Genomic DNA, 21,255 nt, shown 5'->3' with positions numbered 1-21,255 from the left:
CACTAGATGGCACTGTTGCAGGTCATTTCTATCCAGGAGCCCTTCGCAGAGTGTGAGTGTGCACGTATGAATCCCTGAGCTGGTTGGGGAGTGTGTGTGTGTGTGTGTGTGTGTGTGTGTGTGTGTGTGTGTGTTGGGCATTCGTGGCTTGGATCTTGCAATGCCTCAGCCCACCCTTTGTTCCTTAGGCTAGGAGTTAACTTCTTCTGAGACATCTTCCAGGGCTCCAATGGGCTCAGGACATGGGTTCCTGACTCTAGGGAGTTACAGAGTGACCAGGGCAGGTCCAGCGCTCCTCATGGCCCACCCATCTGTGGGCGGCTGGTGAGTTCTTCTGAAATCCAAGCCCAGAGGGTGCAGAGCCTCAACAGGCTCCACACTCTGGGTGGGCAGTCCTGGGGGATTTAGACTAGGGGGCAGGCTTTCAGAATCTTGAATATTTCCAATGCAAATTTTATTTTGTGTTTTAATGCTGGATGGTTGGTAGTAGCTACTGGAGTGCTATGTTGAAAGGCTTCTGAGGCTGGGTCTGGCTCAGGAGGAAAGAATACTGTTGCCAGTCAATGATACCTGCCAGAGGCTTGGGGTAAGAATAGCACTCTTGACAAGTTTTGTTTTTGTTTTTGTTTTTGTTTTTGATGTAAGTTGTCACTTGTCTATGAGGATATGAGGATGCACCTGTTTGTCAAGAGAATCCTAAATATTTAGGACTTTAGAAATGATCTGACTTATTTATTTCATAGATGGAGAAACTGAGGCACACATAGAAAAAATGAGTTACCCCTGGACATATGGTTTGTGGCAGAGAGAAGACTGGAAGGGGGGTCTCTGACCACCCATACCAGTATCTTTCTGACACATCCTTTATTTCCAGTGGATCCAGTTCTGTGTTCAAACAAGTTTGCCAACACCACATTAACCTCTTTTGTCTGGTGTTTTGAGATCTTTAGACATGGCTGCCGAGGGAAAGTTCTAAGTTAAATTTCTTCATGTCTTTGTGCTACTCTAGATAGATACTGAGTAGGGCAGGTTGTAAGGCTGAATCTTGGGAAATAAGTCTTAAGAGAGAAGAAAGGAAAGAAACTGGGGTTCTGTATATTTGAAAGAGAACACAGGGCAGCAAATTAGACATGGCTTTGGCCAAGGCTAGTAACTCCTATTTAGCCCAAAGAGACGAGCTGAAAGAGCATGAGGGTCTCAGGTGAGATGTGAGTGAGGAAGGATTTGCTCATGGTGGAGGGGGCTGCCTGGTCAGTGTCTCAGGGCTGGGTTCTGCATGGGCTGCCTCATATGCTCATCGGCTGGAGTGGAACCAATAGGAACAGGAGAGTCCCGGGGAGTAGAGCAGGCGCTCAGGAGCTGGAGCCCAGAGCTGCGCGTTCTAGGCCCAGCAGCATCACCAACTTAAGTGTATTGCATGGTGTCCCTTTGCTTCAGTTTTGTCAGCTGGCATATGGAGTTAGCTGTCTGGTACCCCAGGATACAGTGTGAATCAAAGAAATGAGGGTTGTCAGCCTCTGTGGGTATACGAGTTGGTTTGGAATCTCTTGAGGACTCCATGAAGAAAACCACGAGCCCTGTTTAATAGTCTTCGTTTGCATAAATGTGAGGGTGGGAACATGTGTGCATACTGTGAGTGAGAATAGTATTAAATTTGGAGGAGTAGCCAGGAGCTGTGCTAGGCATTCTATCTGGATTAACTCTCCAAGAATCCTGGGGGATGGGTACTATCATTATTCCCATGTTCCAGAAGAAGAAGCTGAGGCTGGAGAGGTGAAATCACATGTCCAAGAATATACACTCAGCACGGGGCAGAATGCTTAATGAACTGCCCCTGCCTGTAATGAGGCTGGCGCCATCTATAAATTAGCCTGAGAGAGGGCTGGCTTGCGGCACCTATTTCCACTTGTATATATTGTCTGGACTTATCACAGGTATCTTGGAATGAATAAGGGCTTAAATATTTACCCAGGTAGGGTGGGGGTGTTTGTGTGTGTGTGTGTGTGTGTGTGTGCGTGTGCATGCACACACATATATTTTAGAAAATGATGCCCAAGGTGGAACCCAGAAGGTGGTGGCCCTTGCATGAAAGCAACACCATCCCTGGCATGGTACCCAAGCTGGAGACGAGGCCTCCATCACCTGTAAAGGATTGTTTTGTCAGGATTCTCCAGAGAAGCCAACAGGGGATGGATATATACATATATACATATATTTGTGAACACACACACACACACACACACACACACACACAAACATTTTAAGGAATTGGCTCATGTAATTGTGGGGGCATGCAAGTCCAAAATTTGCAGGGTAGGTTGGCAGACGGGACACCTAGAGAAGAATGGTGTTTTAGTTTGAGTCCACAGGGAGTCTGCCCACAGAATTCCCTTTTCTTCAGGGGAGGTCACATTTTTTTTTTCTTAAGATCTTCAACTGACTGGATAAGGCCCACTTGAATTATGAAAGGTAACCTGCTTCACTCAGAGTCTACTGATTTAAATGTTAACCTTAGCTAAGATATATCTTTGCAGCAACATCCAGACACGTTTGACCAAATATCTGAGTACTGTAGCTCAGGCAATTTGACATGTAAAATTAATCATCACAGGGACTAACTGACCTCTTTCCATTTAGGTCATTGAAAGGCTTCGGAAACATCTTTCTTTGTGAGGGGATTCCCCATGCAGATAAAAATCTGGTAGGTAAAACAGTATGGCTGACTTTCCCCTGTCCAGAGGGAGGGCTGGGCCATACCAGTGCATCAGGAGGAAGAGCCTCTTCTGGGGCACATACACCATAGAGTCCCCTGGAGCTGGGGCTACTGCCTTGGTTGGTTGGGTAGGAGTTTTGGTTGAACTGTCCCTCTGGATCAGCTGAGTAGCTATTGTGTTCCTAGGGAGCCGCAATGTATTAATGGGAAGCCCAAGGAGACTTCTTGGTATTGGCACGATCTGCAGCTTTTTCTTCTTCCCACAGATGGTTAATGGCAGATGGGATTTCTGGCCCTGAAATGTCTTCTTTCCAGAATATTCTCCAGCCTTTCCTATTGGTGGCTGTGAGTCTGCTGGAGTTCTTAGTGGGTACTAATCTGTGGGCTCTGGTTATACTCTTGTAGGGACTGGCTGGAAGCTCTACAGGAACCTGACCAGAGCCCCTGTAGGCAGGAGGAGATGGCCTAAGGAGTGGTGAATAGCTTTAGCTATGGTGTCTGACTCCAGGGAATAGGGAGCTCCTACAACCTGGCCTGCCCACCCTAGCCAGTATCTTTGGTTCTCTGAGCCTGATAAAGATAGAACTGAGCACACAGATGCCTTGCTTTTGACCATGTCTTCGTCTGGTGGAGAACAGCATAGCCTACCAGTTGTCTGTTCTAGGGAGAGGCCTACCCCTATGAGCTCGACTCTTGAGGACAGGGCTTTGTTGAATGGGTGACCCTGAGAGCAAAGATGGAAGCATCTAGTGCAACCTGGGGGTTCAGGGAAGGACATTTGAGCAGAAGATGTAGGGACAGTAGTAGTCAGGTGAAGTTGTGCATGTCCGAGTGTATGTGCATCCTTTGCAAAAGTCTTGATGCAAGATTGAGCATGGCTCAACGAAGGCTCTGGTTCAATGTAGTGGGAGGCTAGCATTGTAGAGAGGAGAGGTGGAGGGAGGCAGGACAGAGGGGCAGCCTCTTAAGGATGCAGGGTACAAGACAAAGGAGTTTAGATTCTACCTTATGGGCAGATTTCAGTTTTCTAGAGCTCACAGTGTGGGGCGGATGGGGTGATACTAGAGGCCAGTGGCCACAAGGCCACTGCGGTGGTCGCCCAGGTGACTGAAAAGAGGACTGTGGCCAAAGAGGTCTGGTTGAGGGGACAGAGCTGCATGCCATGGACAGGATATGGTGGTTGACTAAGCATGTAGAGCGTGATAAGACGTGAGGAGTCAAGGGTGAGTGAGGCCTGGTCTCTAGCTTGGGTACCAGTTGGAGGAATGGTGCTGTTTTCTTGGCAGGGCTGCCACCTTTTCCAAAGATGTTGGGCTCTCCTTCCCTGGGGTACCCATTCTGCTCTCATGAGTCCCCTTACTTCGATGGCCCATCTCATGAACCTGAGCTTGGCTGGGATTGCAGGGTCTGTGTGAGCCTAAGGGCCTGATTTAGTGGTGAGTGGTTTGGAACTTGGTGCTGGGCAAGTTCAGGTGCGGCTCCACCGCTCTGCCAGGGCACTGGGGCTAGACTCCCGAGGCACTCAGAGCCCTTCTTGACCTCTGGCTCTGGCACCCAAAGAGCTGTTGCATCTCCCCGGAAGCAGCTGGGCTCCTGCTGGGTAGGCTGTTCTCAGAGATTTTCTAAATTGTTACATGGGGCCTGGAGAGTCTTGGGGTTTGGCAGTTGCATGTCACGAGAATCTGCAGGGAGTGCCTTACTATATGCCTGACCCTGTGCTGGGCTCTGAGTGGGGTGGGGGAGGTACAACAAGTTTAGAATATACAGGGAGACGGGGCTCTCATGCTGGACACATCAGGAGACCAACAACTGACACCCAGTTATCAGAAATTGATTTGGTTGCCAACTTAGGGAAGGGAGAGCGCAGTGTGGACTAGAGGGTAGGAGGCACAGCTTAAGCTAAGTCTTGTCCTGTGGTCCTAGAAAGGAAAGGAAGGGGGCTGTTGTCCGTGATGGAGGAAGGGGAAGAGCAAAGGTCAGGAGTGAGTGAGTGGGAAAGACTGGCTTTTGGAGTGAGTGCATATGTGTGTGTGTACACTGCACAGATCAGGCACTGTTTCTTTATATATTCTCTTATGTCTACGTGTCCAAATTATACATTTCTGCTTCTAAAGAGGTGGAGGGGGGGCAACAAGGCACATGTTCCTTTTGAATCCCAAGTTGAGGCGGACAGCTTTGGTTTCACACAGGCGGTGGTACAGCCCTTCCCAGGGTGCTGCAGTTGAGAGCAGGGTTGGAGAGTGTGAGGAGCTGCCTCCACCCCAGTTCCATCTCCATCAGGGCTCAGTAACCTGACACTCTCCCCAAGGCCTCTCAGCCCAGCCGGGTAGCAGTCCCTGTCACCATGGCAACCTTCCTGGATCTGGGTATGGTTAGGGGCACTCACAGGGACCTCTGTTCAAGAGGGGCTGAAGTCATTTGGTGGCCAGGCGTGATGATCGACACCAGGGAACTGGTTTCCAGTACTGAGTCCACAGGTGGACAGCGGACCAGCAGTTCTGTCATCAGGCATGAGCGGGGCTAACACCCCGCTCATGTCCATAATAGTGTCATGTCGGGGGAGAGCAAGGAGGGCCCGCGGTCATTTCTGAGGTGGGAGAAACTGTGGTCCGCCCCTGACAGGGTAGATGGCCCAGCCACCCAAGAGGTTGTGTTGGATCAGATGCAGCCCACTCTGTGCTGTTTCCCATCTGTTTCCTGAGGCCCATTTCCACCTCCCGTCCAGTGTGATAGGCTGCAGCCTGGACTTGTAGAGCTGGCCGGGCCAAGGTTGGGCTCATGGGGCCTCAGAGAGAACCTGTCTGAGGAGGTAGGCCCGAGGAAGGGCTGTGGCATGTCCAACTTGCCTCATAGATAACTTGATTCCTGGATATGAGACTTTTTCCATTTGTCAAATTGGTTTTCACTTCCGGTTCCAGAGTGAAGATAAACCTGGACCAGCTGTCAGCAGGCCACTAGGCTGCCCTCCTCCCTTGAATGGCTGCCTCTGCTTTCCCCCTGGCCACTAGATCCTGAGTCTCACCCGTGCAGTCCTTTTTCCTCACTCTGGCTGGAGTCATCTTCCTAAATACACACTTAAAGCATGAACCCCTTAATGCTGTAGCCAGACACCTGGTCCTGTGCATGCTCCTACCGCCTGGACCAGGAAGCTGACCTTGGCCTCTCCTCTGTGCTCCTCAAAGCATCGATACACACATCTCTCATTGCTCTCATCAGAAGGTGCTGGGATTATCTGTCTATGCCTCTTTTCGGAGCAAGCACCTTGAGAGCAGGGGCTTAGGTGCAGTTTTCTGAACCTGACCCTGTCATGAATGGGACCAAGCAGGGGTGGGAAGAGGCCCCTATAGCTGGTGATTGCTCAGTGGTCTGAGGAGAGGAACGTTCTACATCTTAGCCTTTCGCCTGACCTGAGACCCCTGGGTAGACCATGCCACCGAGGAGCCAATAACTTTAAAACTCACATTAGAGTAGGAAGGCAGATGGTAACTTCACTAAGCTTCCACACAGAGAACCTACCATATACCAGTACTGATTTCCAATGTTTGCACATCTTGTCTCTAACCCTCACACAGCCCTGTGAGCTATGGGTTATAAAAAACATCCCTCCAATGAAGAAACTGAGGCCCAGAGAGTTTGACTTGCCCAGAATCCCACAGCTGGTAACTATCGGGGTAGGGATCAGAATTCATGCTGGTCTCATCTCAAAGTCCATTTCTTTCCATGACTCCACTCTGGCCCTTTGTAAGTGTGGCCTGTGGGAACAAGCCCACTCCAGAAAGGTCCATCCTAGCGTGAAGAGCATGTGCTATTTATTTCTTACCCAGTATTCTGTCAGGGTCCCTGGCATGAGCATCAGACAAGTCGTGTAAACTCTTACTGCCGTGAGCCCTGACGTCAGGGCCAGCTCCTCTTCTGTTAGTGTTTCCTAATTGGTATTATCTCAGCAGTTGCTTTAGAGATTTGACTTTGATGAAAAAATTAATTACATAATGAATTACTCTCCGAGGACCAGGCTGTTGTGTCATGGCTCAGCCACGTGTGGGGCAGGGAGCCGGCTGAAGGGGAGTGTTTGGGATGAGTTGACGTGCATCCCCCCACCGTGTGCCTCTGCATTTTTTCGTGGTGACTACAAGATGAATTGGGACTTGAATGGCCCGCGGGGATAACACACGAGTGCCTGCGCCACAGGGAAACATCTGCGCCATTTTGCTCCTAACGGACTAGAGAAAGCTGAGTGCGTAAGAAGCCTTGTTTTGAAATGTGTTTTCAAAATAAAGGGTTTCATAACAACCATGATTGCAGAAACAACTGCTGATGGGAATAACTTCCTGGAAAGCAGAGGCCTCCATGAGAGCTGGGATTTAAAAGGCCAAGCTGAGTTCCAAACCTAATTGAAGTTGAGCACTGCTTTTTGTGCATGTGCTCACACAAGTATGCACGCACACACACACTCACACATTTGTGGGTGCCTCCCTCAGGCTGCAGGCTTTGTTGTTAGTTTCTGATACTCTGCCCAGGACCACCGAGCTTTTGTTTCGAGGTCTGGGGCAAAATAAGAGGCTCAGGGGTACTCCCCATTCTTCCCTATTCCGAAGTCACTGGTCTAAACAGAGTGGCTGGTGGGAGCTCCTTTCGCATTGGTTGCCTAGAGCTGAACTATGCATCTCTGTCCTCTGGTCAGATTGAACCAGAGATGGAGGCTCAGCCAAAGGCAGCATCTCATAGGCTAGCAAGTGGTCTGTGGGGTGGTCTGTTGCAGGATGCTGTCCAATAGAGACTCCAGCATTTGGTATCGCGGCTGCTGGGCCCAATCAGATCCTCTCCTTTGTGGATAGCAGAGGAGGATAGCCACCAGAAGGCAGGCAGAGAAAAGGTGGAAGTCAAGAGATTCTTAGAAACCCTGAGACAGCAGGATACCTGGTGGCAACAGCTATCGAAAGGACAGCTGGTGGCAACCGGCAGAGACAGAAGAAGACTGGGTCATAAGAATGTCAGAACCCTGGAGCCTCAGTGGCCTCCTGAAGGTAACAACTGTTCCTCATGGCTGAGCACCTACATGTCTCTGCATAGCCTTACAACAAACATGCATTCCTGGAGGTCCTTTGAACCCGTTTAGCTTCTTGCTCCCTAATGGAACCTAGCCAGCCCAGGGTCCACCGTGTTCTTGCCCGTGGAGATGGTTCTGTTGGACACCACAGACCAGCAAAAAGAGAAGATTCTGCTAAGGGGAATTCCCAGTCTTGGCATTTCACCAGTCTTCATTTCAGCACTTCCTCGGGCTTTTGGGTAGGGGAGGGTGGCTGTGAGACCCTCTACTTCCCAGGCAGGGGGAGGTTGGTGGGGGGTGCTGTGCTGAGACTGGGGACTCTTGGATGTCCAGGGAGACCCTGGTTTCCAGACCAGAAGAGTTTCCCACAGAGGTGGAAGGACACAGTTCTGCTTTGGATTTGGAAGGGGTCTTGGTGCATTTTTCCAGTGTTGGTTCAATGAAACTCAAAACTTTTTCCTAATGCTTTCCTCCCTTCATTTTAAAGTCACCCTGTATGCACAAAAAGGCAGTACATGTGCTTTTGATTCCTTTACCCTGAAATCATCACCCTTTCTCCCTTGAGAAATCCCAGGTCTCAGAAACCTTTGGAGACATTTAAGCCCTTTCACCCCCTCTTAAAACCAGGACCCTACATGATGCTAAAAGCAAATGAATGCGGAGGGTTTCAATCAAGGCAAAAAGCATTCTTCCCTGCCTGATCCAGTGTGATCAAGGCCAACCTAGGCAGCAGCCACATTCCCAGGAAACAAGGCCTTGGAGAAATCAGCACATGGTATGAAGACACCGAAGACTGAAAAGAACAGCAGGGGGGTGTCAAGTTGTAAATGATTGTCAGAAGCTGACTTCCATATTGCATCCTTTAGCTGCAACACACTGTCTTCTCTCTCCCCAGGCCTGGGGACTGGAGGCTCACGTCCTGTACAGTGGCCTATATTCTGCCTTGGTAGAGGCTCAGGGGGTGGGAGTGGGGGTCCTCAGGGTCCACCCTTCCTGCCTCTTGTCTCCAGGACGGCAGTGCCTTTCAGGTAACCTGATGGCGATGGTGATGTGGCAGGGGTGATGAGACAGGAAAGCAGAGGTGACCGGCTCTGTGCATGAACTGCCAGAAACTCATTCTGGGCCAGTTCTGTGGGGAGGGGGAGAGGAGCGTGCTGCCTTTACCCAGGCCTAGAAATGGCCGTGCTCCCCTGAGGTGGTGCAGTGCAGAGGTTAAGTGCACAGACTACCTGACTTCAAGTGCTAGCTTTGCCACTTACCGGGTGGGGGACCTTGGGACAGTTGCTTGTGTACCTGTGCCTCAGCTTTACCATCTGTAAGATGGGGATAATAATAGGTCTCCCACGATTGTGGTCTCCCATGATCAGAGGTGTGTGAATGTGTGTTTGTCATGCTGTACCTACCTGACATCCAGCAAATGTTCTTCAAATGTTTGCTGTTATCAAGAATGACATGTATACAAATGAAATGATACGGTGTCTTTCATTTGCTTTAAAATAATATGGGAGCTGGAAGTGGGATAGTATACAGATTTAATGGGACTAGCCATGAGCTGACAGTTGTTGAAGCTGGGTGATGGGTACACAGGGGTTCATTATATTATTCTTTCTACTTTTGTTTTTGAAATTTTCCATAATAAAAAGAAAAAAATTCATAATAAAAAGTTATATGCATCTGTATATGTATATTAATATGAGACAATAATTTTATAGCAGAATATAATTAGATATTGCAGTGTGCAAGCTGATTTTAAGTGATATGCTGATGAACTTTTATTTATTTTTTATTTTATTTTATTTTATTTTATTTATTTTTTCCGGAGACCAGGACACATTTTATTGCCCTGATAGAGCAGAGATACTTCCCTGACTCTGCCACGTCCTTTCACACAGGTGTGCAAAGAGGACCCTCTCACGGCAGAGATCTTTCAGCGTCCCTCTAGGGACAGAACCAGGGGCTTCCCTGGGTATGGCCTGGGGCCTCAGCCCTGGGTGCTGGCCTTCAGCATTGCTTTGTACTTCCCTGTCAGCTCCTTGGGTAAGGGCACCAGGCCCGGGCAGGGGACCTGTCCTTCCACCTTGCAGATACACTCCCGCAGGCAGTACTTTTGGGGCCCAAAGTGGGCTGGGTGATAAAGCTGCTTTTTCTACTGCTCTCCTTCTCCAGGGTTTCCTTGTTCTTCCCGAGGATTTTTTTTGATGTGCTCCATGATCTCCTTATTGCTCTTGGTCTCCACATCCACGAGGACCTGCTCCCCCGAATCCAAATAGAACCGCAGGAAGGGGGACGGCATCATGTTCTTAAACATCATAATCTGTACCCAAGTATTTTTATACTGGATCTGAGGTATGTTGAAAAACACAAACTTCCTGGCGCCCTCGCCCAGCTCCTCGTGTGTGTTGTAGTTCACCGTCATGACCTTCACTGAATCCTTGAACACCGCGTCTCCCTGGCCCACGTACTGGAGGGTGCGGTGGATCGGGAAGCGGCCCTTCATGGGCATGGTGACGGAGGGATCGGGCCGTGGGCTTAGCCGCGAGGACAGGGACAGACCCAAAGCAGCCGATGCTGCCAGCCCGACGACCTCACACCGCGTCACCTCCTCGCTGGTTTCCACTTTCCGTGCAGACCTATTTATTTATTTTAGAAAGAGAGTGTGCACATGTGTGAGCAGGGGAAGAGCCAGAGGGGGAGGGAGAGAGAGAGAACCTTAAGCAGGCCTCACACCCAGCTCAGAGCCCGATGCTGGGCTTGATCTCACGACCCTGAGATCATGACCTGAACTGAAATCAAGAGTCAGACGCTTACCCTACCCAGCCACCCAGGTGCCCTTGCCAGTGAACTTCTAAATTTTAATAATTATGTATTTAAGATGTAATTAATTATAGCAAGTGGTATGAAATATTACTTTTCAAACTAACGTTAAGTAGGAAAATTGAGTTGATTTGATGAGAGGAAATGAAGATAATGAGAGAAGAGATTGTCTGGATATGGCAAACGTGACGGCAATAGAAATTGAATTGCGGAAGTTTTGGAAAATCGTTAAAATTGTGATGAAGAAGGGCTCATGTTCGTTACTCTGAGTGCACACTGTGTTGGCCTTATGGGACCGATTATCTAGAAGGTTCAGCATGGGGGTCACAGCAACAAGAGACATGAGGGAGATGATTGTGGGCTTTGTTGATGCACAGAATTTGTTTCAGTTCCTGACTCTCTACTTAATTACTTAATGACTGTGTGACATTGGACAAATGACCTACCTGCTCTGGGCCTTGTTTCTTCATCTGCAAAACTGGGATGTTACATATATCTTAAAATGTCCTTGTGAGAATTAAATGAGGTGCTGCCTGTGGTGCACCTGGCACAGTGCATGGCATGTAACAGGTGCTTAGTAAATGGTAGTGCACTTGGGAAAGAAGTAGAACAGGGAGTGGAGCATAGAGTCCATGTCTGAGCTCTGGGCCGTAGCCCTCACAGGTTCATTCAGAACACGTTTACACCTATCTGAGACACAATTTTAAACACGTGTGTTTTTTGTGTGCCATGCTGTTCTCCTAGTCTGTGGATCCTGAGAAGTGGACAAGAGACAGGTGGGGACATGCTGAGCAGACAGAAGGGGGAGCTTGTCGATTGACACAATCAGCACGTTTGTTAGCCACAGGATGTATCACGTGGCTCCTTGTCTTGTTCTGATAACACTGTTGGTTTCTGTCGCTTGAAACAGCTACCACCCCAGTCAAGCCAAATTTTGCTGTCTATAATTCACAAATAACAGTTTTTATTGAGTGTTTACTGTGCGCCAGGACAGTGCGGAGCATCCACATTCATTTTCTGACTCAGCTGCCCTGACAGCCTTCCAGGCGAGGGGTCACTGTTCCCACATCACAGTTGAGGACACTAGGGCTGGAAGGATGAGGTGACCTCCTGACGGCCTCACAGCAGGTGAGTGGCGCGGCCAGGACAGACCAGGTGTGATTTCAGAGTCCACATGCTTGGTCACAGGACTCCACCAGCACTCTCTCCGAGGGCCCCTGGGATCTTCAGGACCTGAACACCCCCTTCTCCTAGGGTATGGTCCTGGTCCTGGCCCAGTAGCATGAGGCGTCAGCAGGTCAGCTCTTGGGGACAAGGGTGCCAACCACATGTGGCTGCAGCCTGGCAGAGCTGTGGCTCTTGTCAGTCTGGAGACCCTTTAGACCTTTACACTTAAAAGTGCAAGCTCTGCCCATCTTCAGAGGACGAGTCATGACAAATTGGTCTTGAACATTTGCAGACTGTATTTCTGAAAGATCACAAGGACCTTACCTTTCCGTGTGTGATGGAAGGGTAAGGATGGAAAACATATGCCTTGGTTTCTGCCATGTGTGCCCAGGGTCCCAGAGATAATGTTTGTTTGAGCTTCAAAGTAGTCTGTTCACAGATTGTCCCACAATTTCCCACTAGTCCAGCAGTTCTCTGTAGATACCGTAGGCATCTAGCAGTTCCAAAGAGAAAAACAGTAACCCATGGTTTAGAAATGCTAATGTCCATTAATTGAATTCACATAACTTCTAAATGGGACCATCTCCCATACAGAAAAAAATATACTGACTTTTTATTTTTCCAAATATTTTTCATTTCCAAAACCTTGCCACTCTTAAAAAAATGACAGCTTCTTTGTTTGTTTCATGGATATGGTATCCCGTTCAACCCTCCTGAGGACATTAATATACTTTTAGAGCTGCTTCAGATTATCTGTTAATTCTGTTTCCTTAGATGTTGAGTCTGGTGCCTTCCTTTCATATATTGGTGATTCATCAGTGTATACTTTTTTTTTGCAATCAGCATTTTTTTCTTTTTTATTATTATTATGTTAATCACCATACATTACATCATCAATTTTTGATGTAGTGTTCCATGATTCCTTGTTTGCGTATAACACCCAGTGCTCCATTCAATACGTGCCCTCCTTAAAACCCATCACTGGGCTAACCCATCCCCCCACACCCTTCCCCTCTAAAACCCTCAGTTTGTTTCTCAGAGTCCATAGTCTCTCATGGTTCATCTCCCCCTCTGATTTCCCCCCCTTCATTTTTCCCTTCCTACTATCTTCTTCTTCTTTTTTTTTTAACATATAATGTTTCAGAGGTACAGGTCTGTGATTCATCAGTCTTACACAATTCACAGCACTCACCATAGCACATACCCTCCCCAATGTCCATCACCCAGCCACCCCATCCCTCCCACCCCCCACCACTCTAGCAACCGTCAGTTTGTTTCCTGAGTTTAAGAATTCCTCATATCAGTGAGATCATAAGATACTTGTCTTTTTCTGATTGACTTACTTCCCTCTAGTTCCATCCACGTTGTTGCAAATGGCAAGATTTCATTCCTTTTGATGGCTGCATAATATTCCATTGTGTATGTGTGTGTGTGTGTGTGTGTGTGTATGTATATAGATATATATATGTATATATATCTATATATACCACAGCTTCTTTATCCATTCATCTGTTGATGGACATCTTGGCTCTTTCCATAGTTTGGCTATTGTGGACATTACTGCTATAAATATTGGGGTGCATGTACCCATTCATATCCCTACATTTGTATCTTTGGGGTAAATTCCCAGTAGTGCTATTTCTGGGTCGTAGGGTAGCTCTATTTTCAACTTTTTGAGGATGCTCCATACTGTTTTCCAGAGTGGCTGCACCAGCTTGCATTCCCACCAGCAGTGTAGGAGGGTTCCCCTTTCTCCACATCCCCGCCAACATCTGTTATTTCCTGACTTGTTAATTTTAGCCATTCCGACTGGTGTGAGGTGGTATCTCATTGAGGTTTTGATTTGGATTTCCCTGATGCCGAGTGATGTTGAGCACTTTTTCATGTGTCTGTTGGCCATTTGGATGTCTTCTTTGGAAAAGTGTCTGTTCATGTCTTCGGCTCATTTCTTGAGGCAATTCTTTGTCTTTAGGGGCAGATTTGGCTTTTAGAAAATCCCAAGGTCAATCCAAGCTGAACAAGTGTATATGTGGGGATAGTTGTGTCAGTTATCAGTTGCCACAGTACTGCTGCAAAAGAAACAACCAGAAAAACCTCAGGGACCCATAACAGTGGTGGGAGAGACTACTCAGACAGTAGTGGGAGAGACACACGCACATACAATAAACTATTGCTCTAGTGAGTGATAAAGGTCATACAAGAGGGCTAAGTATAGGATACTTTAAGGGGTCAAAAGAGGGGCCTCTCTCCCTGCATGGGAGGGCTTCTCAGCAGAGGTGACATTTGCACCGAGTCTCCAAGAATAACTAGGAATGCACAGACAGAGTGGGGACAGCACAGTTGTCATATGCAGAGGTGTGAGACAGCAAGTCTCACTTAGAAAGGGGCAGGACAGTGACAGAGAAGCAGAAAGTTTGGGATTTTGTGGGGAGGGGATATAGAGGTGACGAGATTGGAAGGCTTGGGGGAGGGCAGGTTGGGATGGGAACCCCATGAGAGATGGTGAGGACTCCAGGCAGGGGCACTGGGAATGGAGAGAAGGGACTGATGGGAGGGGAACTGGAGGGGTAGTGGAAAGGGCTGAGGGGCTGATGAGGTGAGGGAGAGGTCAAGGTCAAGGTCAAGACTGCCACCTGGCTTTGGGTAATGTAAAGGTCTGTGCACAAGAAGGCAGTGTTGGTCAGTTATGTAATTAGTGTACCAGAAAGAGCAAGGTTGGAGTCAGGAGGACTCGGGTTTGAATCCCGGGTTCACCACTGTGCGCATTTGAGCAAGTTGATTGCCCTCTGTAAGGCTCAATTTCCTCATCTGTAAAACAGAGATGATACATAGAGGTCTCTTTTGAGTGCTAAATTATGTTGTGGGTTTAAAACCCCTGGCATAGAGCCTGGCTCATTTCAGGTGCTAGAGTCAACCCAGATAGGCAGGCAGGCAAGCAAGGAGCCATCTGGGGAGACAGGGATTACTCTTGGGAATGATGGGCACACCTCTATGAGCCCCTGTGAATACCCCTGAGATGCACCCCTGGCTTGGGCTGAGCAAGTGGGCACGTGTGAGGGGTGCCAAGGTCTGGGTGAAGAAAGTAGGTCAACAATTTGAAGGCAGGTGTGTGTGTGTGTGTGTGTGTGTGTGTGTGTGTGTGTGTGTGTGTGTTTCCTTTGAAATAAACCATCTGAACAGATGTAGTCAAGGGTGGCTACAACATTCTGTGCTTCCAGCAGTCCTCCTTGACCTAGGCTCTTAACTCTATCTTTGAATCCCATTCTCAAACCAGGGAGGTACCTGGGGGTGGATGTTGGTCCTGACCCACGCTAAGGTCAGTGAAAACCACAAGGATCAGTGAGTCCAGTGGGCTGTGAGCACCTGTTGGCTCAGTTACGCACACATGTGGATAGTCCCTGTCCCTTTTTAGAACCTCAAGCCCTGGGAACAGAAGAACAGCTCAACTGGCTTTGTCTTTGTGAATATGGATAGAACCGGGTGCCTACAGAGGGCCAGCAAGATGGGTTGGCAGGGGGGTGGGTGTAAGGGCTGGAGATGCCCCAAGACAGACAGACAGGCAACCAGATTCAGGATCCAAGATCTCGGGTCATGTAAAGAGGAGCAGCACAAATGCCGGGTGCCAGCATTTCCAACAGAAGTTGTTCTCCTGGTCGGGGTGAGCGCTGCGTGAATTCCTCCAGGGCTGCAGGCTACTGCACTTTCGCCACCACTCCTTCCATCAGGCACCTGCAGACAAGCAGCCCCCCTGGGTACCTGTGCTCAAAGCAGCCACTGATGCAAAGATCAAGATGTGAGGCATTTTAAAAAGCAGTACCCATCTCTGCTGTGTCCTGGGAAGCCTGAGCACATTTACTGAAGGCAGGAGGTGTCCATACATATTTATCCAAAGACTGTCAAGCATGTAGTGGGAGCCCTGCTTCATGCATGTGCTCAGTACTTTGGAGGAGGCCTGAAGAAAGACCCCCACCTCAGTTTTCAGTGAGCTGGTGGTCTAGCTGGGGGTCAGCAACTCCCATGTCAATTACTAGGTAGGGAACAGAGAACATTAAAGGAGAGATTACATACTGTTTTCTATTTTCACTCAGCAGGTGTCTTGGATCCCCTTCTCTCTGCTGGCAAGTGCTGGCCATGGCTGTGCCCTCTTGCAGCCCACCATCTGGTTTAGAGGCAGGGGGATGATTTGGGCTGGAGTAGACAGAAGCCCAAGTGCTTTGTGGGCACAGATGATGCAGCCTCCGAGGATGGCAATCCTTGAGTTGAAGCTTAAAGGCTGAACAGGATTTGGGGCAGGCTGTGGAAAGGCTGGGGGGTGGAGGGAGAGCAGTGATGGGTGCAGGGGTCAGTGGTCTCCCTCACCGAGGACAACACCATCCCTGATCACTGACCTAGCACCCTCTTCCTCCTGAGAACAGAAACAAGAGTGGGAAGAGAGGCCAGAGTCCCCGGATGGACTGATGGTGGTCACCCCAGCAGGTAGCAAACCACCAGTTTAAGGCAGACTGGGAGGGCAGGGGTGCCAGGCCCCAGGGCTTTGTGGAGCACTTCCGAGGCTAGAAGGTGGCAAGGCAAGATCCAACAGAGAAGGAAGGGATGTGGCAGCCCCTGGGGGTTCGTGCTGACCAGATGGTTTTGATCGTGGGGGGAGAGGAGAAGAGAGCGGGGTTAAATGCTAGTTCTGTTGCACACTGCCTCGGGAACTGCAGCCAAGTCACCCCGCTTCTCTGAACCTCAGTTTTGTTATTAGAAGTGACTGCTTTTAGGGTTCTCTGAAAAGACTGTCGCAAGAGTTGAATGAGGTGGTATACAGGGCACTCAGCCAGGGCCCCTGGTGAGGTGGATGCACACACTTGGTGACTAGCAGAGCCTCACGTGCCATGTGAAGGGCAGTGCCTGTGCCACCATAGGAGACAGTGAAGGGAAGAGCCTGGATGATCTCGGTCATGGGTAGTGGAGGGGGGCCTGGAGCCTGGATCCTCATATCCTGTATTGCTAGCTCTGTAGGGAGCGTTAGTGGAGGCAGCTTCTGTTCACCCTCAGATGTGGGTCAGAGGGGACACTGAGACCCACAGTCCTAGCCCTCATTCCTGCTCTACACAAGCTTTGACTCAGAGCAGGGGGTGCTCATATCCCCATCTGACAGGTGGCTGCTTAGTCCCACCTTTCTCCAGTGCCACACTAGCACTTATCCTGTGGTGGGTGGGCCAAGGCCTCTGGTGCCAGGAGTCCACAGTGAGACTGGGGCCTTTTGGGACTGGGCTGAGGGAAGCTGAAAACCGGGATGAGCCTGGAGCCATGATAACAAGCCATCCCACGTGGGTACCATGGTGTTCCGCTCAGATGGCCTCTCCAGGCCTGACACCCTCATCCCTCAGCTGCTGGGAGTATCACTGCTGATGGCCCACAGCCGTGTCCCCCCTGAGCCCTGCTCTCTACGGTGGGGGCTCTCTATAGCTCCCCCTAGGGACAGCCCCTGGGCCAATGGCTGGCTGGTGTGGGGACACGAAGGCCCAGCCAGCAGGATCAGCTGAGGCCTCAGTTGCAGATTGAACTGTGTGGGGGTCAGCTTCTCCCTCTGCCCAGTCCTGCATTCCCCACTTTCTATTCATGTCTTATTCAGGGGCACCCCCGGTAGCACTTCTGCACACAGTTCTCTGTCTCAGAGTGCTTTTAGGGAGTCCAATCTAAGACAATTGGAACCCAGGATGGTCCTGAGAATGAGGCTCTAAAAGGTGATCCCTCACCAGCCAGCCGGCCATGGGGATCCCACTGTGGGTGGGAGGTGAGCCCGGGTGGCCCCTGGCGTGCTACAACTTACCTTGGTGACGTGGGACGAGACGCTGGTGGGAGCAGCTGTAGGCTGCTGTGTCGTCTCTGGCACTTCAGGGGCAGAGAGAACTGGCAACTATGAGCCCTGCAGAATGAGGTGGCTGCTGCTGAGCTCATTGATTTGTTGAGGACAGAGAATGGCGGGCTCTGGGTAGCAAACCACCAGTTTGAGGCAGACTGGGAGGGCAGGAGTGCCCGGCTGGCATTGTTTAAGGAAACAGTGAGGGCGGAAGCAGCCAGGGCGGGAGACCAGACTAAAATGGGAGAGTAGCAGGATTTGGGGGGATGCGTTCACAGCTCCAGTGAGCCTCAAGTAACAAGTCTAAGGCACTTGAGATGGGGATGTCTGGGTACATACACCTGAAAATCTTGAACTCCCAGGCAGAGGTAGCCCAATCCCCATTACTGGAAGACTGTAGTCCTCTCTCCACCCCACCACCTGTTTGAAGATCACATGAAGGCCTCAAATAAAACAAGGCAGGCGCTTTATAAGACAATGCTTATTGCTGAGTGGTATTCCTTGGTGTAGATAATCACAATGTGTTTATCCAGTGACATTTGGGTTGTTTCTGGGTTTTGTCTATTACAAATAAAGCTTCTTTGAACCCTCATATACAAAAAAAAAAATAAAGAAAAATAAAGAAAAAAAAGACAGTGCTTAACTCCATTGGGATTTATTCTCATTTCCCTTCCTGGCAACCAGACCAATAGCAAGGATCAAATCCCAGAGGAGCAGACTAGGGAGGCACTGGCCTGCTGAGGAGGGCAGGCTCTGCCTAATTTGTTATATGAGTGGAAGGAGTTGGGAGGGTGCACATGGGGTTCGATCAGGTGCCGTATCAAGGGAGGCAGAATATAAAGCTGGAGAGATGAGAGTTTATTGATATAGCAGCACACACAGGATTTAGCATCCTGGCAAGAACCCCAGGAGACTGTGTTAATATGCTGCTGGGATAGCTATTGGAAACTTGGCAAAAGGGATGGCCCACACAAAGTGAAGTAGACACGAGAGACGGCTGTGGCAGACAGTGGGGAAGGTATCAAAAGGCCTAGAGAGTAGGGTGGATGTACTGTGTCAGGTTGGGAAAAGTCAGCTGTGTCCCACGGGAGGGCCAAGAGGACATTTTATTTACCCAAGTGATAAGGAATGTGTTGAATGGGGTGTCGGCATCACTAAGAAGCTCAGTGGATCAAGACTAACATTAGTAAGAAATGCTGTTACGGTATCAGACTCCCTCGTAGCAATGGGAAGTGAGAGGATCTCAAATGCAGAGGCCAAATGGCAGTGCTTAAGTCTCAGAAACAAGGTGGGCATAACTATCAAGACTAGCAGTGAAGTCTAAGAGGAGCAGGAGGGTCCCACCTGTGTAATACCACATACAGTGTTGGTTCAAGGACCACAGTCTTCCTTACAAGACAGATGGGCAGCCCACAAGGGGAGGCTGGGTTTCAATGAGGAAGGATTGTGCAACTCGGAAACAATTGTACTCAGTAATAATTATCCCAGACCTTTCCCAGAGTTGCATATGCTCATTTACTCAGGGAACCATGCACTGGAAAAAACACTCAGATTTTTTCCAAAATCTGAAAAAATTTTTAGACTTTTCACTGAGTCTGAACTGACACTGATATCCAGAGACCCAAAGTGCCATCATGGCTTCCCTAGAATGGGAGCATATGAAGTCCATGCATAAATGGGTCTTGGCCCAGATCTAGCTCATACAGGGTCCACTGAACCCATGGATCACCGGATGGTCATTGCCCCAGGCTCCAAATGTACAATTAGAATGGACTTGCTGGGAGTTTGCAGAACCTTCACATTAGTTTCTTGACCTGAGGGGTAAGAATGATTTTAGTGGGAAAAGCCAAGTGGAAAGTTCTTAAACTGCCATCCTCCCCTGTCAAGATGGTACATGAAATGGTAATACCTCATGCTGGGAGGGTTGGCATTTATGCTACACCCAAAGACTTAAAGGATGTCATAACCCTATTTTATTCATCAGTCTGGTATCTATAGCACCTTGTTGGATTCTGATGGACAACAGTGGATTACCCCATACTTAACCAATGGTAAACTGACCTGGCCAAGTAGCCGGCCAACCTAGCCTGTTGATACTGGACAGACCTGACTGGGTAACATAAACTCCACATCACAGAGCAGCAGGACACCATAATCCCGAGGCAGGGACAGCAGATACTCAGCAGAGGCACCTGGATGTTATAATCTCGAAACACGTAGCACATGCATACCTACAGCAGACCACTTTCAGTGCTTACATGACAAGAAAAATCCCAATTATCTTCACTCACGTGTTAATTCCTAAAAAGGGGCAGAAACAACTCTCGGTCTGTTGGCTTTGACAAAGCTTCCCTATTTCTTTCCTTGCACTTCATTTCCAAGAGTTTACCTACAATTTGTGCTGGATCACATTCCCTGTTTGGCAGTAAAACCTTTTCACTCAGCCACCAAACTTTGGTCTTGAATAGTCTTTATTTTAACACCAAGAGGTAGCCCCGCTGCAGCTGCCGAACCCGCAGGTGATATGCACATCAATCCGGCAGTTATGTCCTTTTCCATACCCAGCGTGAAGCAGGAGGAGAATCAGTCTGCATGGGGCAGACAGCAGTATACAGTTACCGTCTTGCTCCAGGACGATGTCATTTCTCTTACTTAATGTTACAATATAGTGCAAGGGACCTGGACTCTCTGGATATTCTGATGAATGTCACATTTGTTCAGTAGATTGATGACATGTTAATTGAACTGGATGAGCAAGAAATGGCAGACACACTGGAGGTGTTGGCATGACGTGTGTTCTCTGTGTGTTTGGAGATAAATCCTATGAAGACATAAGGACTTCTTTTCTTCCTCCCCTCCCTCCTTCCCTCCTCCCTTCCTTCTTTCTTTCTTTCTTTTTTATTTAAATTCAGTTAATTAACATATAGTATATTATTAGTTTCCTCGGAAGAGTTCAGTGATTCGTCAGTCTTATATAACACCCAGGGCTCATTACATCACGTGCCCTCCTTAATGTCCATCCCCCATCCTCCCACCTCCCCTCCAGCAACCCTCAGTTTGTTTCCTATGATTAAGAGTCTCTTATGGTTTGTCTCCCTCTCTGGTTTCGTCTGACACAAGGACTTCTATATCTGTGGGTGTTTTATGGATCCAGTGGTCAGAAGCATGTCCTTTGGAATAACCCTTTCAAAGGACAATTATTGTATCTTGCACATTCCTGCAAAAGCAGTGCAGTGCTTGGTAGTCTTCTGTGGGTTCTAGAGGTAGCAAACACTGCATTTGGGAATACTAGCCTGATCCATTTATGGGGGATAAGGAGAGTTGACAGCTTTTAGGGGGGCTTAGTGTGTGAAAGGGCTTTACAGCAGGCCCAGGCTGCGGTGTAAGGAGCCTGCCAGTTGGAGCACATGAACTGGTAGACCCTCTGGAGCGAGCGGTTGGGCAGCCAGTGACAGAGGCTGCTTGATGCAAAATGGCCAAATCTGCCACTTTGTTGTTTGGTGACTCTTTGGTGGCACCCTGAGCCTGACAGGGATAATGAGCTAGGGCCCATGCCTTGGTAGGCAGCGCTCAGGGCTGATCCCAGATCCCATCAATGCTTTTGTTCAGATCCCCTTGAGAAGTTCACCCAAGTGAAGACAAACTGTTTGCAGCCCTTTGTTAGTG

The 21,255-nt window shown here is 49.0% G+C and overlaps 1 protein-coding gene across 1 annotated transcript in view; it reads left to right on the top strand.

Moving 5' to 3' along the window:
- Positions 1-283: 283 nt before the first annotated feature.
- The window catches only part of MRPS22 (mitochondrial ribosomal protein S22), a 242,816-nt gene continuing 221,844 nt past the window's right edge, over positions 284-21,255 (top strand). The window contains 4 exon segments of the mRNA XM_073899429.1: positions 284-324; positions 2,638-2,701; positions 9,927-9,950; positions 9,952-10,106. Of these exon segments, the coding sequence (XP_073755530.1) occupies positions 299-324; positions 2,638-2,701; positions 9,927-9,950; positions 9,952-10,106 (269 nt within the window). The 5' untranslated portion in view covers positions 284-298.

Source organism: Callorhinus ursinus, unplaced genomic scaffold, assembly GCF_003265705.2.
Source record: "Callorhinus ursinus isolate GAN/ISIS: 27379988/994484 unplaced genomic scaffold, GSC_fseal_2.0 scaffold1, whole genome shotgun sequence".
Taxonomy (NCBI): Eukaryota; Metazoa; Chordata; class Mammalia; order Carnivora; family Otariidae; genus Callorhinus; species Callorhinus ursinus.
Note: the sequence above shows the minus strand (reverse complement) of the source record. Positions and strands in the feature narration are given on the sequence as shown.